The sequence below is a fragment of the Sycon ciliatum genome, chromosome 13 (genome assembly GCF_964019385.1).
Source record: "Sycon ciliatum chromosome 13, ocSycCili1.1, whole genome shotgun sequence".
Classification (NCBI taxonomy): Eukaryota; Metazoa; Porifera; class Calcarea; order Leucosolenida; family Sycettidae; genus Sycon; species Sycon ciliatum.
In genome coordinates this window covers 12,011,005-12,037,221 of record NC_088655.1, presented here as the reverse complement: position 1 = coordinate 12,037,221, position 26,217 = coordinate 12,011,005, and the positions used below count along the sequence as shown (strand labels likewise).

General features: G+C 48.7%; 1 protein-coding gene across 1 annotated transcript; it reads right to left on the bottom strand.

The window, feature by feature from the left end:
• Positions 1–8: 8 nt before the first annotated feature.
• LOC135829783 (uncharacterized) lies at positions 9–15,066 on the bottom strand. Its single transcript, XM_065342166.1, has 3 exons — positions 14,455–15,066; positions 3,330–3,566; positions 9–929 (listed from the first exon to the last, which is right to left on the bottom strand). The coding sequence occupies exons 1-3, from the start codon at positions 14,645–14,647 to the stop codon at positions 556–558; spliced, it is 804 nt and encodes a 267-aa protein (XP_065198238.1). The 5' UTR covers positions 14,648–15,066; the 3' UTR covers positions 9–555.
• Between the last annotated feature and the right edge of the window lie 11,151 nt (positions 15,067–26,217).

Here is a 26,217-nt window from a genome sequence, read left to right as displayed (position 1 = left end):
GATATTTGTCCTATTACAGCTCAAACAGGGCTAATACATAAGAATCCTGGCCACTTCAACAGGACTGATATGACTATTATAAAATTAATACAGATACACAAGACTATTATACTGGAGACCAGACTATGAAACTATACAACTATACAATACCGCGTAATTTTTATGACAATACTACGCATGCAGCACATTGATGGCATGCGATGATGCAGCAGCAAGTAGCCCTACCGTGACTAGACCACGGTCGCTAGCGCAATACTAGACCAATGGTCACTAGACCACGGGTCGTTAGCAGTAGCACAAAACTAGACCACGGGTCGTTAGCAGTAGCACAAAACTAGACCACTGGTCACTAGACCACCGGTCGTTAGCAGTAGCACAAAACTAGACCACTGGTCACTAGACCACCGTACCGGTCGCTAGCAGTAGCACAATAGTAGACGGCTGGCATGTCGGCCAGCACAATACCATTGTGACTAGAACAATACTGGACTGTTGGCATGTCGGACCTGTAAGTTAGTTAGCAGCCGCATTTCGGGCAGCAGGTAAGTCTTCACATCACGCCTGGTTGACCTGGCGGTGCTGGTGTTGTTCTTGGATATGGTTGGCGAAATCCTCATTGTCAGAGGCCGTGAAGTCGCACTGCGGCTGACGACACACGTAAAATTTGGCGTGCTCCGTTGGACAGCAGTAGGTACCGTCGTCCACTCCGCCGCTGAGGTGATTGTGAAGCGCCTCGTACCCGTTGAAGCAGCCGCCGCATGCCGTGCACTCGATCACCATCGGCCGACCACGTCCAAGTGCTGGGCACAGGTGCGTCACGTGCTGGTTAATGTACCTAGCACTGTACATAAATAGGTCGCATTCAGCGCACCTGGTCGAAGGGTGGTGTGTGCTGGCATGGTGAGCGGGCAGGGGTTGCCGAGGCGAAACTGTTGCAAATTTGAAGCACAGATCAGTGTATTTTATGGATTCACGGGGTGCCTGAGAAAAAAGTGGTATGGTAAATACCATACTGTTGCCCAAGTCACCCAGCATACATGCCAACCCTCCCATTCCTGGGGAAAATCCCGGAAAAAACAACAATGCTCCCGTGATCCCGGGGATTTCAAGCAAACTCCCAGAAACGTCACATTTCTGTCCGGTCCAGGTGACTCCAATGTCCTGGTTTTTCTAAAAAAATATGCACATGTACGTTGCGCACTCGCACTTCGAACTCCGCACGGCACTTTCAAAACCTTACCAGCCTGCAGAATCTGCACCGACAGGCACGGTACAGCGCCCGCCGACTGATCGAACTACACTGCTAGTCAAGTTTCATTTTTCTTTAAAAACCTTATTTTGTTGGTTTTTGTTTTGCTTTTTCTTCAGTTGTTGTGTGAGGCCAGTGATACCATGTTCTGTGATTGCCCGTTTAAGAGACAAATTCAACTGCAGGGTCCGAACTCACGGTCCTGTATGCAGAGGCCAGAATCCTGCCCCGTAGAGAACATTTTCTGGCGGAAAAAGCTCTTTTTCACGTTTTTTTGTGCCATCCAGGGATTTTGAGAGAATTCCAGGCCAGATTCTGCATATCTTGTCAAGTGATTGAAAAAAGTTAAAAGAATTTTGTGATGGGGTCAGTACGACCCAGCACAACTTGGCCACCCAACACAAACCACCAATCATAGGCTACTCAGTACAATCCGGCCAAAAATCGCAAGCCACCCATCACAAGCAAACCTTGTAAGCCAACCATCACAAGCCACCTATCACAAGCCACCCATCACAAGCCAACCTAGTAACTTGGTGATGGTTGGCTTGTGCTGGGTGGCTTGTGGAAGTTCAGGGGCGTAGCGTAGCCCTTTTTAGCCTGCTTCGGAAGGTCATGTGACGCGACATAGCGTACACAATTCACCCTAAGGCTATTTTCATTTTTGCAGCCAAGGATACTGGCTCAGCCAGCATATTTTACTTGGAATTTTTGCGGTAACCTGCACGTGAGAAAATTCAATGAGTTTGATTCAGCAGTCCATACGTCATTCTCCTTTGATCTTCCATGTACTATCGGCCTCTTCTTACAAACTTTCGCTGGAGGCTCCGACATCTGGTCTTGCAAACAAACATGCTTCTATTCCTCGAATGGTAGGGATCTGCAAGTTGGACCAGAAACCGCACAGTCTAGCCTTTCACACGTTTCGCGGACATGGTATGGTAAACTCTAGCTGCTTTGTTTGCAAAATTTGCGATACAGCGCTACGCGCCTGAAGTTGTGCACAAAAATTCGGAAAAGACCGAAAATTCGGGATTCATTGGGCAGAAAAAGCCATTTCAATTAGCTTTGTGGCATACACCAGGCTGAATTGTGGCGGTGAATTCTTCAGCCTTGCAACCTGTTGAATGATGCAACTCCAGCACAAGTTGCTGCTTCCGCTATCGGTATCATCGCCCCCAGCGAAGGGCGTAAAAGGTGAAGGTCAACGGTGCATGTGCATGTGTGTGTGTGTGTGTGTGTGTGTGTGTGTGTGTGTGTGTGTGTGTGTGTGTGTGTGTGTGTGTGTGTGATTGACCTAGAGGAACGCCACATCAATGACTGGTACAGCCTAGCCGAGGACCGTCGTGCGTGGAGACTGGCCTGCAACACCATCCAGCCGCCTAAACCTATGTCTCGGGATATCAGGTGCCACTGCGGCCGAGATGTTCACCGTCGCCAGGACCTCACTCGCCACTCGAAGTTCTGTGCCGCGTGACTGAAACACTGTCGGTCCTTTCAGGACCTGCCATCATCTCCGGATGGGCATTATTGTGTTGTATTGTACAGTTGAACATCGATTATCCGACCACCTCTGGGCAGACAACTGTCAGGCGGTGTTCAGATAAGGCAAATGTTCTGGATAAGAAAAAACTGTCACTCACACACTTTCAGTGGTTATTACTGGCCGCACGACCTTTTTACTTTTTATTTTTCAAAATTTTCGTATTTTTTGAATGGCTCACTACATGCACAGTGCGTACTCTACGGCACGTGCGCCCAAAAAAACTGTTACGGATAATCGAATGGTCGGATAGTCGATGTGCGGATAATCGATGTTCAACTGAATTGTATTGTGTGTGTGTGAGGGGGGAGGGGGGTGAGGGGGTGCGATTGTGCCACGATGCGTGCACGGGTTTCACAGTTGCATAGCAGTGCTGTATCAGTGGTACGGAGGGAGGGGGCGGGGGGTGATTCCGTAACTCGTAGCGAATAAGCCACCTCTTCAGAAAACGAAACTAGAAGTCAAATGTGCTGAACACCCGCTAAGTTCTAGTCACCGCTGCATACATACTGTACATGTACAATGTCCATCACTTACCTTGCATTGCAAGGGGCGCGAACGGAGCCGCAGGTGCAAGTGCGGGCGCAAGCGCAGCCGGCAGCGCAGGCGGGAGTGCCAGGAGCGCAGGCTGACCTGCTGGACCAACCCTGTTGACGTCGTTGCCGGCCGCGTTGGGTACAGCTTGCCCTGCCAGAATGCCATTGTTGATGTGCTGCTGGTGCATAGGCGGAGCGACTATTCCATTGCCTGCTGGTACCTGTTGGGGATACGCTGCTGCAAAGACATACAGTCATAAAGTATAAAGGTAATTAAGTTAAATTAACAGTAGGTGAAACATGAGTCCCTTTTACACTGTGGATCTTACTACAGTCAAGATTGATGAAATCCGACCCAAAGTGCATACTTGGCGCACTCAACTTGCACGACCCCCGATGCCCTGGAAGTGGTACGAATGCTGCTGGACTTACACATGTACAAATATCGCACTTTTGGTCGGATTCCATAGAACGCAACTGTATGCTCATCACAATCGCTGCAAACGCTGCACATCTATATTTTTCACCTGGTCAGTATAAAATAGGGGTTGCGACTTCGACGATGATTTCTTAGGAATGGGTTTGCTCCCCACAATGGAGCTCACGCTATTCCGACAGGCGCGTGCTCGGCGATGGGCACGGGGGCACGTGCACCCCCCAAAAAATTTCAATCTGGGTAATTGCAATTGTAATGTATGCAAATATGCTCTAAAATTCAAGAAAGGTTGCAAAAAAATTGCAGAAAATTGCCGGGAGGGGGCTCCCCTCGGCTCCCGTGCACCCCCCTAGTTGGGGGGCCGAGCACGCCCCTGTCCGACGACGTGAAAAGGTGTCATGTCGGCGGATGGCAGAATAGCACGAGCTCCAACCTGGGGAGCATACCCATTGGTCAGAGTATAAGGCAAAGTACAGAAAATGATCGCGCCCGACGGAACCCACGACTGCAGGTAAGATTTCGTAAATCCAGAGGTGGATGCAGCGCCGAACGGTGGGATTGAGGTGATATGTCTCACGCCCACTGGCACTATACAAGAGTGTCGGAAAGTAGTATGGTACGGTAAGTAAAATTTACTAGCGGGGTTGGGGTTGCCGAGGCATTGATGGTTGGAAATTTGGAGCACACATCAGTGTGTAGCGACCTCACTCACTGAGTATTACGTCATTCTACATAAGCATGCGCAGGAAATAGAATTTCTCTTTGGTCTCAACTTCTTTCTTGTCCGGTTGGCCAAAGTAGCCGTCGTCTAGGGCCCGACGTAAAACCCTGTACGAGAGAGCTTGGAAGCTCAGGGCCCTACGCTATGCTTTTTTGCCTTGATAACCTAGACAAAAAAAAGCATAGGGATGTTATAAATTCTTTAAAAAATCCTTTTTTTAAGACATAACCTGGGATTCGAACCCGCACTATCGCGCGCCCTGCATGCATCCCCCGATACACTTCGCATACATACTAATTCTTCCAAGTTGCTTCACGTTATGATCTTGCATTTGAAAGCCCTATTTGAATATGCATTGTGGCCAGCCGTCTTTGTGATGGTACGGTACGGTACGGGACAGGTACGATCGAGGGTAATACGACACCGTCTACCGCCTTGATGACGGCAAAAAAAGCATAGGGATGTTTTAATTTTTTCAATTCTGCTATTTTTTTGTTCAGGCATATCCTGGGATTCAAACCCGCACTATCGCCCTACATGCATTCCCCATACACTTCGCATTCATACCCATTCTTCCAAGTTGCTTCACGTTATGATCTTGCGTTTGAAAGCCCTATTTGAATATTGCGGCCAGCTGTGTGTGGCCAGCTGTGTTTGATGGTACGGTACGGTACGGGACAGATACGGGATAGCGCCAGGTGCGACACAAACAAACAAACAAACACACAAATACCAAATTAAAGCTGTGTGGACCCTGGCTAGCGCCAGACGTTACTGAAGTAACGTCTTCTGCATAGCTACGGGAACGAGAGAGCTTGGAAGCTCAGGGCCCTACGCTATGCTTTTTTGCCTTGATGACCTAGAAAAAAAAAGCATAGGGCTGTTATAAAGTCTTATAAATTTCTACTTTTTGTTTTTAGACATAACCTGGGATTCGAACCCGCACTATCGCCCTGCATGCATCCCCGATACACTTCGCATACATACTTACCGGTATTCTTCCAAGTTGCTTCATGTTATGATCTTATATTTGAAAGCCCTATTTGAATATGCATTTTGGCCAGCCGTCTTTGATTGTACGGTACGGTTGGGGATAGGTATGGGACAGGTACGGGACAGGTACGGGACAGGTACGGTCGAGGGTAATACGACACCGTCTACCGCCTTGATGACGGCAAAAAAAGAATAGGGATGTTATAAATTTTTCAATTCTCTTTTTTTTCAGGCATTACCTGGGATTCGAACCCGAACTATCGCCCTACATGCATTCCCCCATACACTTCGCATTCATACTTATTCTTCCAAGTTGCTTCACGTTATGATCTTGCGTTTGAAAGCCCTATTTGAATGCAAGAGATCACCATGATTATCACTGCCCAAACTGGACCAAAGCGATGGGGTGAAAACTGTTGTGTTTCGTCGTTCTCAGAGAGGTTTGGCCAGTTCTCCTGGCTGCATTGGGACCGACGTTGCATTTTGCCACATGTGCGTGCACGCTTCGAAGAAAAAGGTGATATCTTCTGGCAGCGCATTTGCGACGTTTACCTCAACACCTTCCCAGTACTCAGTAGTCTCTTGAAAGGCGCACCATGTACCAGGTAGATTCAAATAATGATAACGCGCGAAGTGAAAGTAGGGTGCGGTTTGACATTTTGTGCTCCGAGGATTAGCCTCGAGGTGCGTCTCTCTACAGAACTACCCCTCCCCATTATTGCTTAGAACTAATAGAAGAGACCAACAGTACCAATGGCGACAAACGAAGGCATGGACCTGGCTTTGGTTGGCTATGAGGAGCTCATCAAGATCGGCGAGCAAATGTCTGTGGATAAAGCCTCGAGCCTCTCCCGGCCGGATCTGGTGAGCGAGCTGAGGAAGCGTGGAGTGGGCGTGTTGGCGCAGAGTTCGCTACCCACATCGGAGCTCCAACTTGCAATTGTAAGCCTTACTGACTCAATTAGCTGCATGTCACAGGAAATTGTCTCCTTGAGACAGGATAGAGCCGACAAAATCCTGAGTCTGGAATTAGAAGTGCAACAACTCAGGCGGGAAGTTCAGGGGCTCCAACAACCGGAAATCTGTGTACACCCTCTCGTACAGGAAGCACAGCAAAATTTGGCAATGTCCGGCGGGAAGTTGTACAGCACCGCCGTAGGAGACTTGAATCCCCCACGTGCACGCACCCATATTTCCTCTGGTCCTATGCAGTACACACAGGGTAGTACGGGTTCTAGTACTCACCATATGACCCCCGCTCACACCACCTCCAGCCATTTGTCGCAGCCTGTTTTGTCAATGCATGGCACCAGACCACACCCACCTGAGCAATCCAACCCAGGGTCGAGTGCTGCAGGTGCAGAGTGGTCGGAAGTCACACGCCGTAGGGTTACGTCACGCCACGTGAAACCACAGCCCAGGGCAGCCGACCCGCGTGTGCTAACAGGGCCTGAACGTACAAAGAAGCTTGTTCTGTACGTTGGAAATGTCAGTCCGGGTTGCAGGGCAGAGTCAATAACAGCGTGGTGCAAGGCCCGCCAAGTTGACGTACTGAACTGTTCGATTTCAGAAAACACGTACCTGGGTACTAGCCATGCTCGCGTAACCGTGGCAGCATCGGACGAGGACAAAGTTCTCGACTCCAAATTCTGGCCGGCCACCATCCAGCATACAGTGCGAAAGTGGCGCTTTGCTGATGCCCAAGGTAACAAGTCGTCTTCTACTTCGCGGCGAGGCAGTGATGATCAATCCTGAACTGTCATGCTAACAAACCAACATACACAACGATGCAGCAGCAACGACTAAATCCCAACGCCCCTGTATTCACCCCACTATCGAAACTAGCCCGCCCGCTCTACCCCGCTCAGCCCTCCTCAGGCCGACCCGCACACATTGCATGTCCAGCGCTAAATCCATCAGCGTTCCCTTTTTTCCCTAAATCCCAGCGTGATTTAACCCTAGTATCTCTGAATTGTCGCTCTGTTGTCAACAAGTTGTCTGAGCTCTGCGTTATTGCCGAATGTGCTAAGCCTGACATAATCTGCCTAACAGAGACGTGGCTCTGTCCCTCGAACCCGCTCTCACTGTCAGGCTATATCTGCATCCGCAGAGATCGACCTCCGGAAGACAATCGGTCAGCACATTGTAGCCGTGGGTATGGGGGTGTTGCCGTACTTGTCCGTTCGGACTCCTTTCCGTACGTCTCCCCTCGTGCCGACCTTCAACGCCCTGGCTGCGAGTCTGTGTGGCTTGAACTTGGCTCCCCCTCTACTCAATCTCAGAATCCCATCTTACTATGCTGCATGTATCGACCACCCTCACAGAGCACAATGCAATTGTCGTACTTTTGTGACATGTTTGTTGAGGCATTACAGTCAGTCTGTTTAGATTCTTATGATCTGCTTGTGACTGGCGATTTCAACGCCCACAACTCAAGCTGGTGTCCCACCGATTCTACCTCGAAGGCTGGTGATCTCCTTAGCACAGTATTTGCTGCTCTTGGGCTCCACCAGATGGTTGACTTCCCCACTCATTCCTCGCCTAATGGCTCTGTTTCGTGTCTGGACTTGGTGATCACCAACCGACCACGCCTCGTGCGCTCAATTGATCAAGCACCTCCCTTGGGTATGTCTGACCATATACAGATTGTTTGCACTTTATGTTACGCCCCTATTTCGAACTACTTCCCCAACTCTGCCACTGGTCCTCCCTCTTCACTGTATCGCTTCAAACAAGTACCTTCGCACCTTTGGCAATTAATCAACGCTGATTTAGCTGGCTACAGCTGGTCCTCTCTGAACTCGTACACTGATGTTAATGACGCACTTCATCACTTTGATTGTGAGCTCCAGTCCGCCTTCCGTCGGCACCTCACTTCATTCGGAGCCACCCACACTGTGACATCTCCACGACCCCGCATGCAATCTCCACCATGGGTTACTGCTGAGCTCAGGTCTGCTGTAAAACGCAAGCGTGATCTATATAGTGTGTACAAAAAATATCCGACAGCAGTAAATCATGCAGCTTATAACCGACAAAGGAATGCTGTAAAGCACCTGTCTCGGCAAGCACATCGTCAATATATACGCTCCATCCAAGCATCACTAACGTCACCGAATCGACCTACACTCTTTCAGTTTGTGCGAGCACAGCGGCACACTTCCGGCCGTGTCATGCCCCAAACGATGATAGCATCCGACGGTACGGTCGCCACGTCCCCCAAGAGCATAGCTGATGTTCTGAACACTCAGTTCACCTCATTTGGGCTACCTGATGATCCTTCGTGGCGCATTCCCCCTTTGTCCCAATCGCCTTTCATATCTGTTCCGTTCCGTACAATCACTGTCACTACGTTTCAAGTTCGGAAATATCTGAAGCGCCTGAAATGTGGAAAGTCTCCCGGCTCAGATGGGATCCCGAATGAAGTGCTGCAGTCTCTTGCACCATCAATAGCCTATCCTCTCGCCATTATTTTTAATATGTCATTTCGAACTGGTACATTCCCACAGGATTGGAAATCCGCCATCGTGACACCGCTTTACAAGAATAAAGGCTCCCGTGCTTGCCCGGCAAACTACCGCCCCATCTCTCTGCTGCGCACAGTTTCCAAACTTTGTGAGCGTATTGTATTCGATTCCCTCTACCTGCACATCGCTCCGGCTCTCTCACCAGCTCAGTCGGGATTCTGCCGTGGTGACTCAACTCAATACCAGGTGACTCGACTTGTCCAAGACATAGCGACAAAGAGGAACTGTGGGGAGCACGTGGGAATGGTGTTTTTCGACTTGGCTAAGGCATTCGACACCGTTTGGCATCGTGGCTTACTTGCCAAGTTGAAGGTCACCTTCCGGGTGGAGGATGCTGCCTTGCGTTGGATATCCTCGTATCTGTCTGCTCGTTCTCAGGCTGTTCGCTTGTTCTATTTCTTGTCTGATCCCCTCCCTGTAACGTCTGGAGTGCCCCAAGGTTCCATTCTGGGTCCTTTGTTATTCTTGCTTTACGTTAATGACCTACCTTCAGTTGTCCCCGATGTTAGTTTGTATGCGGATGGCACTGGCCTTATCTGTTCTGATTCCTCCCCTGCACAATTACTCCTTACCATGCAGCATCGCATCAACAGCACTGTCATGTGGATGCAAACGTGGAAACTCCAGCCCAATTTAGACAAGACAGAAGCCATGTCTATTTCTTCATCCCCTCCTGATCAACCATTCTTCCCTGACTCGACTATGCCTATCCGTGTTGTTACTCAGCACAAACATCTAGGTGTGATGTTTGACTGCAAACTCTCTTGGGCTGCACATGTCAACTGTGTATGCAAGCGAACCAGTTCAGCCTTAGGGGTACTACAATCACATTGCACTCATTTGCCCATCCAGTGTAAACTATTATTTTATCAGTGCTATATTCTCCCTATATTCGACTATTGCGATACCGCTTGGTGTGGCCTTTCTGACACAACTCTGAGCCAATTAGAAGTCCACCATAGATTTATACTTAAAATTCTTTACAACAAGGATCGATGTTTTCCTTCGGATGCCCTTTATCGACTTGCACACACTTCTCCTCTCTCCGTTCGTCATAAGCACCATCTCTGTACACTGATATTTCTTCATAAAACCCCTTCACACATGATGAAGTACAATTGGTTTTCGACAAGCTCAACCCGTAACGCGCTCACCCTGCCTCTTGTTAAGTCAGCCCAGTATCTAAAGTCCCCTTTGTTTTCCGGCTACTCTCATTGGTTATCATTACCATACGGTCTGAAAACTTGTTCTTCTATTGGTCAGTTTAAAGATCTACTATCACAACTGAACTAGACGCAATAATTATCATCGAAGAACATTCTCGAATACCTGGGTGATGCACGAATTTTGATAGTGCTCACTTCCGTTAATCGTTTTTCTTTGTAATTTTCCATTCATTTTCTGCTTTAATTCATATTTGCTTTGTTTTCCTAGCTTACTATTGCCGTGGCTGGCTCAACGCCCTTGTCTCAGGGGATTCTGTCCCTGCACTAGCTATGCTTGTCACATGCTATGAGATTGTGTCTAATAATAATAATAATAATAATAATAATAATAATATTGCGGCCAGCTGTATATATGTATGTGGCCAGCTGTGTTTGCTGGTACGGTACGGTACGGGACAGATACGGGATAGCGCCAGGCGTGACACAAACAAACAAACAAACACCAATTTAAAGCTGTGTGGACCCTGGCTAGCGCCAGACGTTACTGAAGTAACGTCTTCTGCATAGCTACGGGAACGAGAGAGCTTGGAAGCTCAGGGCCCTGCGCTATGCTTTGTTGCCTAGCTCATCGTGCATGTTGTTAGAACTGATGGAAATGCTTTTTCCTTTTATTAGCTACATCATTGTATTGCAAAAACGTTTCAATGAGTTACTGAAGTAACGTCTTCTGCATAGCTATGGGACCGGCGCTGACTCTGCCGATCACGGGCGTTCTGGAGTCGACGGGATGTCGGTCCTGACGTTTCCTGGCCCCCGGCGCTGACTCTGCCGATCACGGGCGTTCTTCTTCTTCTTATTATCATACTGACGGCAACTAACATCCATTCTGATTGCATTTACTCGTCTCCCTACTTCGTATTTCTTTCCAGAAAATCTCACCATACAGCAGGGAGTCGTTTACATAATATGACTCCCTGCTATACATCTACACGACTGTATATATGGGCCACAACCAGCTAAAACATGTCTTAGGGTGAAAATTTTCAAATTTTGTTTTCCTCCAGAAAACAGTTCTTGGGACCTTACTTGACCTCTTGAAGATGATACAGGGCAGAAAAGTAGTCTACAAGTGCCCCAAACACCGCTTTCAAAATATGTACTTTGAAATAGAAAATGACAGTTTTCGCACAGTCTGACACAAAGAGACAAACTATTACTTAGTGGCTTTTGTGGCGGAGCACAATACAACGGAACTAAAGTTGTTGACACCGACTTGAGCATGTCAACGACATCAGTTCAAAGGCATGGCCCAAGTTCTTCCTGGAAAGCAACACGATGCGCTGGGCGGCGTTGCACTTGCATACTCTTTCGATTCTGGCAGTGACACTTTCGATCGTCGCCTGCGTTTCCGAGACTGCGTCAGACGCCTCATGAGAACTGAACGCAAGTAACGTCGTAAGGCAGCCGGTTCGCCGCCTAAATGATTATGTACTAGCCCACAACTTGTGCCTCTTCGCTACTGGAGACAACGGGGACTATTCAGCTTCGCTGTCGACATCAACATCAACGAGATCCCAACAAATTGTCAGCGTCGCTCTGCAGACCCACCGCCACGGACTTGCAGACACCTGAACAAACCTGGGCCATGCACAGCGATCGTCTGGCCCTGCGAGCTGCTCTAGTACCACTAGTTGCTCGCCAGCTACTTGAAGTAGAACGCCAAACAAGTGTTTGAACAAAATTTGAGAAGATGTCCCACATCATGAACATTTTGAATGAAGTGCAGAGTGAACGCGCTCCAAAAAAACATTTTTTTCATTTCGTCATTTCCCAACTTTTTTACGAAACCTCAAAGACATGTTTTAGCTGATCGCGGCCCATATAATTATTATGCTATCGGCCTACATACCATTCCCGGGCTGGTCGACAGGCGGCCCAACCAGCCTGCTAGTGGGATCTCGGCCTCGCACACAAATCCACACAAAATGTTACTGCACTGAATGCATTCCCCCGATACACTTCGCATATATACTCATTCTCTTGATGATACCGTACTCTTGATGGTACGGGACAGGTACGGGATAGCGCCAGGCATGTCGATGGCACAAACAAATAAAAATATTGTGGCCAGCTGTCTTTCCTGGTACGGTACGGCACGGGAGAGATACGGGATAGCGCCAGGCGTGACACAAACACACAAACAAACAAACACCAAATTAAAGCTGTGTGGACCCTGGCTAGCGCCAAACGTTACTGAAGTAACGTCTTCTGCATAGCTACGGGAATTAAAGTGTATTTTATGGATTCATGGGGTGCCTGAGAAAAAAAGTGGTACGGTCAATACCGTACTGTTGCCCAAGTCACCCAGCATACATGCCAACCCTCCCGTTCCTGGGGAAAATCCCGGAAAAAACAACAATGCTCCCGTGATCCCGGGGATTTCAAGCAGACTCCCGGAAACGTCCTATTTCTGTCCGGTCCAGGTGACTCCAATGTCTCGCACGGCACTTTCAAAACCTTACCAGCCTGCAGGATCTGCACCGACAGGCACGCTACAGTCCATTCATTGGAAACTGGCATCCTAACTTTTTCGTGTCTCCCACACATAGTTGTAGATATCGTGAAACCAACTGTACATCCTGCATTGTGTGACCCGTGCAATTACTCCTTGCCACATTTGAGGCCAGAAAAGTCCAAGAACAGGGAAATACAAGTTCGGCCAGGTTTTACAAAATTGGGACAGGTATGCCATGGCAAAATGTATGGAGAAGCAAATCCCAAACCCAGATGTTTGAGATTTAAAGTGGGTTTTGATCCTCAATTCGGCCCAAATCGAGCCAGCGGGACAGTTTCCGATGTATGGACTGTAGGCGCCCGCCGACTGATCGATCTGCGCTGCTAGTCAAGTTCTCTTTTCTTTTTCTTTAAAAACCTTATTTTGTTGGTTTTTGTTTTGCTTTTTCTTCAGTTGTGTGAGGCCAGTGATACCATGTTCTGTGAGTGCCCGTATAAGATACTTATTCAACTGCAGGGTCCAAACTCACGGTCCTGTACGCAGAGGCCAGAATCCTGCCCGGAGAGAACATTTTTCTGGCGGGAAAAGCTCTTTTTCACGATTTATTTTGTGCAATCCAGGGATATTGAGAGAATTCCAGGCCAGATTCTGCATATCTTGTCAAGGGATTAAGAATTTTGTGGCCCAGTTGGTCAGTGCGACCCAGCACAACTTGGCCACCCAACAGAAACCACCAATTACAGGTCACTCAGCACAAACCACCAATTACAGGCCACCCAGCACAATTAAGCCAACAATCACAAGCCACCCATCACAAGCCAACCTTGCAAGCCACCCATCACAAGCCACCGATCACAAGCCAACCTAGTAACTTGGTGATGGTTGGCTTGTGCTGGGTGGCTTGTGGAAGTTCAGGGGCGTAGCGTAGCCCTTTTCAGCCTGCTCCGGAGGGTCATGTGATGCGACATAGCGTACACAATTCACCCTAAGGCTATTTTCATTTTTGCAGCCAAGGATACTGGCTCAGCCAGCACATTTTACTTGGAATTTCTGCGGTAACCTGCACGTGAGAAAATTCAATGAGTTTGATTCAGCAGTCCATACATCATTCTCCTTTGTTCTTCCATGTACTATCGGCCTCTTCTTACAAACTTTCGCTGGAGGCTCCGACATCTGGTCTTGCAAACAAACATGCTTCTATATTCCTCGAATGGTAGGGATCAGCAAGTTGGACCAAAAACGCACAGTCCAGCCGTTTCACACGTTTCGCGGACATGGTGCGGCAAACTCTAGCTGCTTTGTTTGCGAAATTTGCGATACAGCGCTACGCGCCTGAAGTTGTGCATAAAAAATCGGAAAAGACCGAAAATTAGGGATTCACTAGCCAGAAAAAGCTATTTCAAATAGCTTTGTGGCATAGACCAGGCTGAATTGTGGCGGTGAATTTTTTAGCCTTGCAAGCTGTTGAATGGTGCAACTCCAGCACAAGTTGCTATGGCTTCAAAGGTGAAGTTCAACGGCGCATGTGTATACGTGTGTGTGTGTGAGGGGAATGGGGGGGGGGGGGGGGAGGGGGTGCGAGTGTGCCACGGTGCACGCATGGGTTTCACAGTTGCACAGCGTTGCTGTATCAGTTGTACGGCGGGTGGGGGGGGGGGGGGTGATTTCGTAGCGAATAAGCCACCTCTTCAGTCAAGTGTGCTGAACACCCGCTAAGTTCTAGTCACCGCTGCATACATACTGTACATGTACAATGTCCATCACTTACCTTGCATTGCAAGGGGCGCGAACGGAGCCGGTAATGCAGGCGGGAGCGCAGGCTGACCTGCTTGACCAACCATGTTGACGTTGACGGCCGCGTTGGGTACAGCTTGCCCTGCCAGAATGCCATTGTTGTTGTTATGCTGGCCTACTCCACCAGCTACCGGTACTAGGCGAAGTGTCACTATGTTATTGTTCATCTTCTTGCGCTCTTTCTCCGGCTGAAACCAAAGACCTGCTAGATCTACACGTACTCTCCGGTTATTGGTTTTGTTCAGCCACGGGAGATCGAGAAGGTGAACGGTGCGTGAGCAACTTCTGCCCGAGCAGGAAATACACCGGTTGTTCCACGAACAGAACTGGAGCCCTTCTTTTTAGCTTGCTTGTTTGCGCTGCTGCATTCGCCCAGTGTTTGGGTGCGCGGCGAGCGATAGGTAGACTGCTCCGGACGCGTTATGTAACAAAGACTCTTGCCTCTTGGCCTTGGGCTGCTGCTGTTAGCTGTTGCTGCCGGAGGACAAGACGGTTTGGGGAGCGGAACAGACCTCTCTGTTTGACGGTGTCCGTTCTTGAGTCGAAAACTAGTCGACGACGAAGCCGGTTATGCAGCGCATCAAATCTTGTACTCCTTTACATAGTCATTTGCACGTGTGAAAGGGAAGCCGGTTGGCGGTTCGCGGAGTGCGATAATTATCGTGAAGATTCTGTAGTTGACTCACAGTCACACCCACACTCCAAAGTAGACCTCCTGAGTACTACGGCCTACTATTAAGTACTGGTACACCAGGCACGTCGTTACGTACAGGCGCGTACGCAGGGTCACCTCTAGGGGGGTTTCCAACCGAATGACTCGTTTTTAAACCCTGTCTAAAGAGCCCTACAATATATTATACAATGTACCCGGTTAAAACAGCTCCTTTTCGAAAATGTTTTCAATGAGTGATGTGTCGCTTTGTTTTGCTTTAATTGGTGCTTTTCCCCAATGTCATGCAGTCGTATTTATTCAGCTTTTAATTCTTGTGTTGTATTTTGTATTGTATTTTATTATTTTACTTGGGCATTCCCAACAGACCCTAAGGTCTTCTTACAGGTTGCCCAAGATGAATGAAATTGTTAAGTTCCTGGCGAAATGAATTGGGGATATGATTTGTGCGAAGGGATTTGGAAAGCGCATTAAAGCGGTCAGCACCAAGGAATGAAATAGATCTGTATCCAGCTTGAGCTTGCACAATGGGTAAGGAAAGGGAATAATTGACTTGGCCGCGGGTTACTCTGTCTGTGTACATGTACTTGCATGCTGGTACTATTAGTTTAGTCCCACAACCTGCGATAAAATGATCAGCTGTAGCACCTACTCCACTTTTATGTTTATGCAGTATGTATCTATGTCATTCGGATCTTCCCAAGTTGTACATTGTACTGTTGAGATACCGAATTCAAATAAATCAGTACCATGCCATACCATACATGCAGGAAATTTTCAAAAATGATGCATTTTTTCGTGTTCTTTGGATCATAAACTTCAGTTCTACTCACTCAATCTTCATTATCTTAGGCTTCCTGGAAGTGGAAAGGTAGACCTACCAGGGAGAGAATGAGGTCGACCATGATAGCCAGGACTCAGTACAGCCATGTACATATCCAGCTCTATATGCTATAGCGGTAGAGTGCAGCGAAAAAATGCCCAAACTGGGCGAAAGGCCGAAAAACGCGTCCTGCTCCCGCGATTTCGCTTTTCTTGATCGCAGAGTTTCGATTTTTTTGCTGTGTACTCTTGAAAATATCACAAGTGAAGCTCCTGCAAATAATAATGACCAAGTCAGCGGGACAAAAAGTCTCAAATTCTCGATACTCGAGTCGCACTGCGCGCTTTTGAAATTGCGAGATCGCGGCTCAACTTACGAACGATTTATCTCAAGAGAAATTGCTCGCAGCGCGTCGTAAATCGTTTCAACCGACAGCTGAGAGTTTTCTATTCGACCTGGATATCTGGATCGTTGGATTTGAGCGATATTTGACTAAGTTACGATCTGTTGAAGTTTCGCATTCTTGCCAGATCGATCGTGCGCCCTACCAAAATATGCCCAAAAACGTTGCTCGTTTGGAACATTTGGGGGGTTTCCGGGCAACGGGAAACCCCCCCCCCCCCCTGCGTACGCGCCTGACGTAGATCTACGTCCATGGCCCAGCAGACCCAGCACTGCATGACGTCTGTTATGGCCGAGAGTTTGACATACCGACGCGTGGCGTCCAGTACCAGTGCCAGTGGTGATAGATCTACCGCTGAACCTCTTTAGGACGAACACCAAGGGATCGACTTGAACTTTTTGTTCACAATACCGGGAGTTCTCCCAGCGACAACACACTGATTTATCCAATAGAGTAATCAATTCTTGTTCTTCTAAAGCGATCTTTTCAAAGTAACCTCCTTTTCAGTGTTCTTCCTAACGAGGTTTGACTGTAGTCTACGACACCAAAATCCACACTGAGGCAAAGGTGTAAAGGCCAGCCGCAAGGGGTGTGAAGACTATCAACTCCAAGAAAGTGTTACTGAGTCAGCAAAGGCGAGTCGCGAAGCGGGCTTTGACGATTCCTTGCTTTCAACACACCAGGTTCTAGGTTTTGTCGAAACGTGTTGTTGGTTGAGCGCATGTAACAAGGTTGAGACCACCTTGTTCGGAACACAGTGACCTAAGTCCTTACTACAACCTCCGTGGTCGGTAGAGTCCCCGTCTTTGCGACCATCTGAACCGTATGGTTCAGTGAGATAGTCATGAAGGTTATGGTAGCCAGGATGATGACTGTTTCCGAACACGTCACGGTCGGTGGTCTCCACCTTGTAAGTGATGATGCTGTCTACCAACAACAAAGATCGTAGATCTACAACTATTATCAAGAGTAGGGGTGAAACGAAGGTGTCAAAGGTTCGAAGAACCTTCGTTTTCATTTCAATTCAAAAGAAGGTTAGCACACGATTTCTGCACACACATGCACTGATCTTCCTTGTATACAGGAGGTACTGTACTGTAGTTTGTACAGTGCACTAGTTTTGTGTCCACTTGGCTCCCGTAGGTGCCATTGCAAGTGCATAATAGGCCACGGACTGCGATTGAGCATGGCCATTCACGGCCACTGTGTGCAGAAGAAGTCTTGCGCAGTTGGAGCTTCAAACTGCGCAGTGCAAAAGTTATGGGCGTGCCAATTGTGGTGACTGCATAGCAAATATATGCACAGTCATGTACTTTGTAGGGCACATGCACAGAGTGTGCTTCAAGAGGAACTGTGAACTTGTAAAAGAATCCTTCGACACCTTACGGTTTTGATGAAGAAGGTTCGTTTGGCACATTGAGACCTTCGTTTCACCCCTAAATTCAAGAGTATAAATGTTTGGTTGGAGAAGGCTTTTCCTCTCTCTTCGGAGAGAGACAGTTTTTATCAAACAGGCAGACCATCGCTGAGGAATGGACTGCAGCTGGCTCCAGCGCCTCCATTCTCCATTCCAGACTGGCTTCCACGGATGATTTCACGCGGGTGGACAACACTGATGCGATTTGACGCGGGTGGATGTGGACACTGATGCGGATTCGTCATGGAGAGCCTGGAATCATTGCTGAAGGATGACTTTACGTCAGAGCCAGTGGAGCAGGCCAAGGAGTCTGGACCACCACCACCCAGCTCCCCAAAATCACCGAATTCCTCGCAGGTCAGCTTGCCATGTCCTCACTGTTTTGTTTTCTCTGTTTCTTCTTCATTCGTGATTTGGCATCTGTGCATGCTGGTTCTTTTTCCAGTTTCTCCTTTGTTCACCTCCGATTCGCTTCTCATTCTACCTAAGTGTACCCTTCCCCTAGTCCTCTCCTCTCACATCCTCCCTTCACGAGGTGTTTGTCGCCCTGGAAACGGAGCGTCTCTGTAAGTTTGTATCCCTGGTGATGTTTGTGCCTGGAGAGCACTATAATAATTCCGCGCATATAAGCCCATGGGCTTATAGGTGGAACAATGCAGCCTTTTGGTGATAAAATATCGAGTAAAACATGATCATTTTTAGCCCATGGGCCAATATTCGAATTTTGAAGGTTCACGAAAAAGTACAAGTCCATGCTCGTGGTCAGTCTACCATACTCTACTGGTAAACTGCGCTGACCTGCTGTATCATGGTAGGAAGAGTCCATTTTGTGAAAAATTCTACTTGACACGTGAGTTGCATTTGTGTCTGTTTATTAGCCCATGGGCTTATAAACGGAGGTGGCCTTATATCCGGATATAGGCCCATGGGCTTATATGCGCGGAATTACGGTAAGTGGTGCTCTTCAGACACAATCTTCCTCAGCCTACTCAAGCTCAACTGATGAGGGGTGAATTCCCCGAAACACTGTGTATTGAGCAGGGGGTGGTGCTTTCTTGCAGGTTTGCCGAGTCGAAGGTTCGATGGACTTCTCGTGTGCTCTGGATGGCAGTTGTGAGTCAGTCAAGTGTCAAGTAAAGTCGGCGGAATAGCGCGAGCTCCAGTGTGGGGAGCAAACCCTTTCTTACAAATAATAATAATAATAATAATAATAACTATAACCCCCGTCGTACCGTGTACCCTCCGATCCTTCTTGTTAGAATAAACTTGCCCTGAGACAGCTTCCTGTCTGTGATTGGTATTCACTGTTTACCATTATTATTTGCCATGGCGACCCCCGTAAGTCCGTAACTAGCAGGGCAGGCTTGGGCCTTTTTTAAAAAAAAAGAAAAAATCCTCCCAATGTTAGTAGCAAGTACTCTCGTTAGTAGTTAGTACTTAGTTTTAAGACGGTGTCTTATTAGACGGGTTACAGAACTGTTGTTAGGGTCCAGCGGATAATGCCGGCATTATATTCGGCATTATGAGACTATCCGAGCATCAGAGCATTATGGAGCATTAGAAAGGAACAAGACGAGCATTATGTGAGGTTTGAGCAGCATAACGAGTTTCATAGTGGATAATGTCGGGAAATATATGGTTTTTTGGCAACAATCGGCTAAAGCCATGAGGTGCAACGCCACAGTGTATTGTACCGGCGCATGACTTTGTGATTTGTAGACATGCAACACCTTTAGCACTAATGCTACATTGACCTGTTATTGCACCTTCTATATCAGCCATTTTCAATACTTCTCTTCAATCTTCGACTTTCCCTCATCTTTTTAAAATCGCTAATATCACCCCCGTTCTTAAATCCCGGCAGGGTGATCACACCTCTCCGGCCAAGTATCGCCCAGTGTCGCTTACGAGCTTTCTCAGCAAAATGTTCGAACGTCTTGTCCTTGACCAACTGCTGCGGGACTTCGACCTGTACACTTGTCTACACGATCATCAATAATTATTTGGCTTCCGGCCCCAGCGATCAACAGTGCAGGTCATGACCTTGGCTGTAAATGACTGGACGTTGGCTAGAGATGTGGGTCATACAACCGTTGTAGCATTTATTGACTTAAGCAGGGCCTTTGATCGAGTTGTGCACCAGGAATTACGTTTCTTTACTTCGCACAGCTTAGGCATTCATAGTTCTGCCCTGAATTAGGCTGAAATGGTTCGCTTCCTACCTGAACGGCCGGTACCAGCGTGTATGTATAGCCTCTCTTTTTCTCATTATTTTCTCCCCAACCTTCCTCCTTCCCTGTGACACAATGACATATTCGCTACCTTGTTGTAGTAGTAGTAGTAGTAGTAGTAGTAGTAGTAGTAGTAGTAGTAGTAGTAGTAGTAGTAGTAGTAGTAGTAGTAGTAGTAGTAGTAGTAGTAGTCGGCACTGAGAAAGTTGCTGTCGCTACCAGCGCGGTTTGGTGGCATGGCAATCCCTGTGCCCTCGGTGGAGGCCGAGAAAGAGTTTTCTGCATCCAGACAGATTGTGGCTCCTGTGGCGGCCTGCATAAGACCACCAGAACATCCAACAAGCACCAACGAAACTACTCAAACAGACCAGCTGAACGAGGCAATAGCCCTCAGCCGGCAGGGGGCCGGGCGTATTCGCAGAGAGAAAGCTGCCCAAGCCACGGGTCTCGTTAGCGAATTGCGCCCGGATTTGACAGCAACACAGGCGCTGTTGGTGGAGAATGCCGCAGAAAAGGGCGTATCATCTTGGGTAACGGCGGAACCATCGTCCCAAATGCAGATGGTGCTGAACAAATCGGATTTCCGAGATGCGTTCTGCATCCGCTACGGCCTGCAGCCTGACGGACTCCCCCTGACTTGTGTATGTGGTGCTGCAAACACAATAGACCATGCGATGATGTGTCCGGCAGGGGGCTACCCCATGGCACGCCACAATGAGATCCGGGACTTGTTGGCTGACGTGATGCGTGAGGCGGTCCGGGATGTGGAGGTGGAACCGCCTCTACTACCATATGATGGTGAGCGGCTCCAAGGGAGGACAGCCAACCGCTCGGCAGGTGCCCGCCTGGACATCCGGGCTTGTGGCTTCTGGAGACAGCAAGATGCCTTTTTCGACATCCGGGTTACACACCCAAAGGCAAGCTTGCTGTCGCGTCAGGAAGTCATCAGCCAGCTCCGAACGCATGAACGGATGAAGAAGCGCCAGTACGGAGAGCGGGTGACAGCAGTTGACAGAGGTACGTTTACACCGCTAGTTTTTTCTACCTCGGGCATGATTGGCAGAGAATGTTCAATGGCACTGAAGACACTGGCATGCCTGATTGCTGAGAAGAACGTCGACCTACACGTATCGGTTATCATGGGTCAGCTCCGTTGTAAGCTGTCAGTCTGCCTTATGCGATGGGCAGTCACCTGTTTGCGTGGTTCAAGATCGTCATACCGCCGCAACAGGATGAATTTCACGACGATGTGCAGGTTGCGGGCAGCCTGAGCGTGATAGTACCTGACAGACATTTGCCCAACATTGCCCCATGATAATGAATTCTTGAGTTTTTGGACATTGTATTGCATTGCTGCTCCATCTACATGGCTGTATTTGTGTTTCACATCTCCATTTCAAGTTTCCTAATAAAGATTGTGTCAAGTAGTAGTAGTAGTAGTAGTAGTAGTAGTAGTAGTAGTAGTAGTAGTAGTAGTAGTAGTAGTAGTAGTAGTAGTAGTAGTAGTAGTAGTAGTAGTAGTAGTAGTAGTAGTAGTAGTAGTAGTAGTAGTAGTAGTAGTAGTAGTAGTAGTAGTAGTAGTAGTAGTAGTAGTAGTAGTAGTAGTAGTAGTAGTAGTAGTAGTAGTAGTAGTAGTAGTAGTAGTAGTAGTAGTAGTAGTAGTAGTAGTAGTAGTAGTAGTAGTAGTAGTAGTAGTAGTAGTAGTAGTAGTAGTAGTAGTAGTAGTAGTAGTAGTAGTAGTAGTAGTAGTAGTAGTAGTAGTAGTAGTAGTAGTAGTAGTAGTAGTAGTAGTAGTAGTAGTAGTAGTAGTAGTAGTAGTAGTAGTAGTAGTAGTAGTAGTAGTAGTAGTAGTAGTAGTAGTAGTTGCGAGTTGCGCTGGTGGAGGACGGTTAACGATTTGGGAGCTCTGGCTGATGAGGAAGCTTGGTGAATATTCTGGAGGACTGTTCATGGTACGTTGCTTTTTTTAAGTTTTTATTATTCGCTTTGTTGGGTTGTGTTGTGTTCCTTGCTGTTAGCTCTTTTGATTTGAAGTTTCCCACCTGTTTGAGGGACTGCTGGCTGGAGTGTTAGCACCTTTTTCCAGGCACTGTGCATGCGCTGCTCGGCTAACCTTTTTCTTTCGGGTGTTCACATCCTCACTTTCTGGGTAGCATTCTATTGCATTCACAACCTCTCCCGTAAGTTCATTTTGGTATGCACCTGGGGCACAGCACCAGTGCCGTGTTTTCTTCACCTCGTTGGCTTAGTGTTTCCCCGTCGCACCTTTGCATTGCTCTGGTGCTGTTTTTTTCTACATCAGTTATCAACTGGCAATTGTTACCGATTCTGGCAACTTTGCATACCCGCTGCATTTGCACCTCCAGCTTCCTTATGCCACAGTAGTATGGCTAAATGTTGCACATGCGGTCCTTCTGGGACATGCAAATCATGTGTTTGTGTCAAGAACAGTAGAAAATGTACGAACTGTGCGCCAAGGGCGAAGTTGAGGTGCAAGAATCTATCAACCGCAACCTGTGGCATGACTTCCGCCAGCCAGCCAATTGCTCCACCAATTAGCTCCAGCACGCAACGCAACACCGACCCTCCAGCTAGTTGCCCTGAACTGTCAGCCGCAGCAACAGGGACAACGAGAGAGCCCCGGTCGTCTGATGTGGCCAACACCAGTGCTGAATCAAGCATTCTTATCAGTGGGACATCGCCTGAACAGTCATTATTTCCGGGAGGAGATGCAACATTGCTCTTGGCCGGTCTGGACGATTCTCAGCATAGTTTCGACGAAAACATAATTTTGGAACAGTCCGGCGGATGACATACAAGCTTGCTTCCAAGACGTATACAACGAATGTGTGCAGTGGGAGAGGAATCTGGTAATGATTCCGTATGGTTCAGCCGGGTCTTCGTTTGTGAATGAATTGGCCCGCTTAATATCAGCGTTTGCCGCTGGCTCGCCACTTCGTCCCATCTCTTGGACAGCGGTAACGGTTGCGTGCCAGCTACTATTACAGCGACCTCACCCGGAGTCCCGGGCTGCCTGAGAATGCAACCCACATCACGCCACGTTTGAAATCGTGGTCATGTGGCAGGTTTGAGGACATCCTGGACGAAGCCAGATGTATTCAAGCACACCTACCCGCTGGGAAGCGTCGCCAGAAACTGCCTGTTACAGTGGATGATACAACCTTCAGTCGACGAGTATTCGCAGGGAAGATTCACTCTGCAGCGAGGATGATGGTAGGTGATGACTCGCCTGGCTCAGTGCTCGGGATGGAGGACTCGGCCGGTGGTGACAAGACTGTGCGTGAGGTACTGCATGACAAGCACCCGTCTCCGTCACCGGCGGTTCCTGGCTCATTGGTGGCGCCGACCGACTCACAACGGGTGAACCCAATACTCTTCGAGCGCATCACGCCAAGCCTCATCAAGTTTGTTAGCAGGCCCATCAAGGGCGCCGCTGGTCCGTCCGGACTAGACTCGGAGGCCTGGACCAGGATGCTAACGTGCTTCGGCCCAGCTTCCAACCGACTTTGCACTGCATTTGGCGGATTCGGCACGCGTATTGTGTACTGCGAATATCGAGCCGAGTTTCATGGAGGCATTCACTGCCGCCCGCCTGATCCCCCTTGATAAATCCCCAGGTGTTAGACCCATAGCTGTTGGGGAGGTGTTTAGGAGGATTATAGGGCGAGCGATAATGAAGGTGATCGAAAGCGACGTCAGAGCTGCGACTGCCCCGCGCCAACTTTGCGTTGGCATGCCAGCTGCGTGCGAGGCTGCCGTTCAGGCAATGGCAGGGGTTTTTAGTCTTCCTGAAACCGAAGCCGTGCTGCTAATAGATGCATCTAATGCATTCAATTCTCTAAATAGGAATGCTGCCCTGCACAATGTTCCCGCTCTCTGTCCTTCTTTAGGTCAGGTTTTCAAGAACACGTATGGCGCGCCATGCCGCCTCTTCGTAGCGGGTGGGGGCGAAATTCCTTCCCGTGAGGGGACCTGTCAGGGTGACCCCCTTGCGATGGCCATTTACGCTGTTGCTGTTATGCCTCTCATAAACAAACTTTCACACGAATGTCCAAACAACACCCAGCTGTGGTACGCTGATGACGATTCCGCTGCTGGCACCCTTCAAGCCACATCCCTTTACTGGTCTAAGTTATTGCAGCTGGGACCTGACTATGGGTACCACCCCAATCCGGAGAAGACAGTTCTTCTCGTGAAGCCATCTCTCGAGCACGCAGCGCAGGAATTATTCGCTGGGACTGGGGTGAGAATTGTTACGGATGGTTGCATTTATCTTGGTGGCGCCCTTGGGTCTGAGAGATTCCTGCACACATTTGTATCGGGTAAGGTTGATAAGTGGGTTCACCAAGTCGAGCACCTTTCCGAACTCGCCACTACTTAGCCACATGCTGCGTATACTGTGCTTGTGCGCAGCATTATTTCGCGCTGGCGTTATTGCCTTCGGGCCGTACATTGCTCTCCCGACCTATTTACTAGATTGAATGATGCAATTAATAATTCCCTGCTGCCTGCAATTGCTGGTGTGTCTCTAAGCAGTGACGATCCCCTTCGTCAGCTTATGGGAGTTCCATGCCGCCGTGGTGGGCTAGGCATCCCCCAGTTGCACCATTATGTGAGGGTGAGTATTCGCAGTGTACCGAAGCCGTGCGCCCAATAATTGAGGCAGCCGTGCCACAGCTTGCTGCCGATAGCACGCGAACGGCTGCGGGCCGGCCAGATGCAGCTGAGGAGTTGGCCGGGGTGAATTGGCGGATGAGGAGTCGTCCGGAGAGGCAGTGGAGCGGAACTCAGTAACTAACTTCAACAACGTGGAAGCTATGCTGCCGAATTCTGGGTCGGTGGATATTGTCTCTGCTGACCGGGAGCGCAGTGATGTTCTTTCTCTGGATGGAGGTGATGCGTCAGAGATTTGGCTCCCACTGCGTCCGCCGCGTCACACAGTCAACAATGAAACCGCTGATGAGTCTCTCACCTCATCATGGCTTCCGCAACGGCCACCGTCAGCTTCAATGGAAATTCCGTCACGTGAAGCTAGCGTTAGCGAGGCTGTGATGGAGACTCGCCAGCGTTTAAGAGAAGGCAAGAAGAAGAGAGACGCTAGGGACATAGAGATCCTGGCAACAGTACATGATCACCTGACACCAGACCAGCGATTCTTGGTGGAGATAGCTGGTGAGAAGGGCGTGTCCTCCTGGCTGACTGTTGAACCAAGGTCCGCGGCGCCCATGGCACAACACTTAACAAATCAGATTTTAGAGCCTGATGCTGTGGCGCTTCGGTACGGTCTACCGCTTGATGGTCTTCCAACGAACTGTGTATGCGGAGCTAACTTGTCGACTGACCATGCCATGGTGTGCCCTTATGGGGGCTATCCCACCGCAAGGCATAATGAGATACGTGATCTCATCGCTGAGCTACTCAGAAGTGTAAGTCCCGATGTGGCAATCGAGCCCAACCTTGTCCCATTTGGTGGTGAGACATTGGCATGGTCAACAGCTAACAGATCCCAGGAAGCGCGGCTTGACTTCAGGGCTCGTGGCTTTTGGACGCGGCAGCAGGAGGCCTTCTTCGATATCCGGGTAACGCATCCCAGGGCCACCTTGCTGTCTCGTGAAAAAGCCATGAGCCAATTGGAGCGCAATGAGCGGGAAAAAAGCGGCATTACGCAGAGCGAGTGAATCAGATCGATCGGGGCACATTCACCCCTCTGGTATTTGCGACCAACGGCATGATAGGCAAGGAGTGTTCCGTGTTTTTGAAGGCATTGGTTGGCCGTATTCTAGAGAAAAATGTTGATTTGGTGTATTCTGTTGTTGTCAATCATTTGCGATGCCGTTTGTCATTACGTATGATTTATGCAGTGGCAGTACCAGGCGCCGGCGTGGGCCATCCCCTGGATTATCAAAATGGGTGCCTTAGGGCATGTTCGATTGGTAAGGATCGGGATCAGGATCGAGATCTTGCTCATTGCTTGTCAGTAACTCTTCATGACCGTCTAGTCCGTCTTAGTAATAGAGCTCTACGCATTGTGTTCAGTATGCCTCGCTTTTCTGACGTATCCCTTGTTAATGCACGCCATCACATTCTCCCTTTGTCTGTGCGCTATCAGTTCAAACTCTATATCTTAGTGTTTCGTGTCCTGAATCAGTTAACTACTACTCTCCTTACTGAT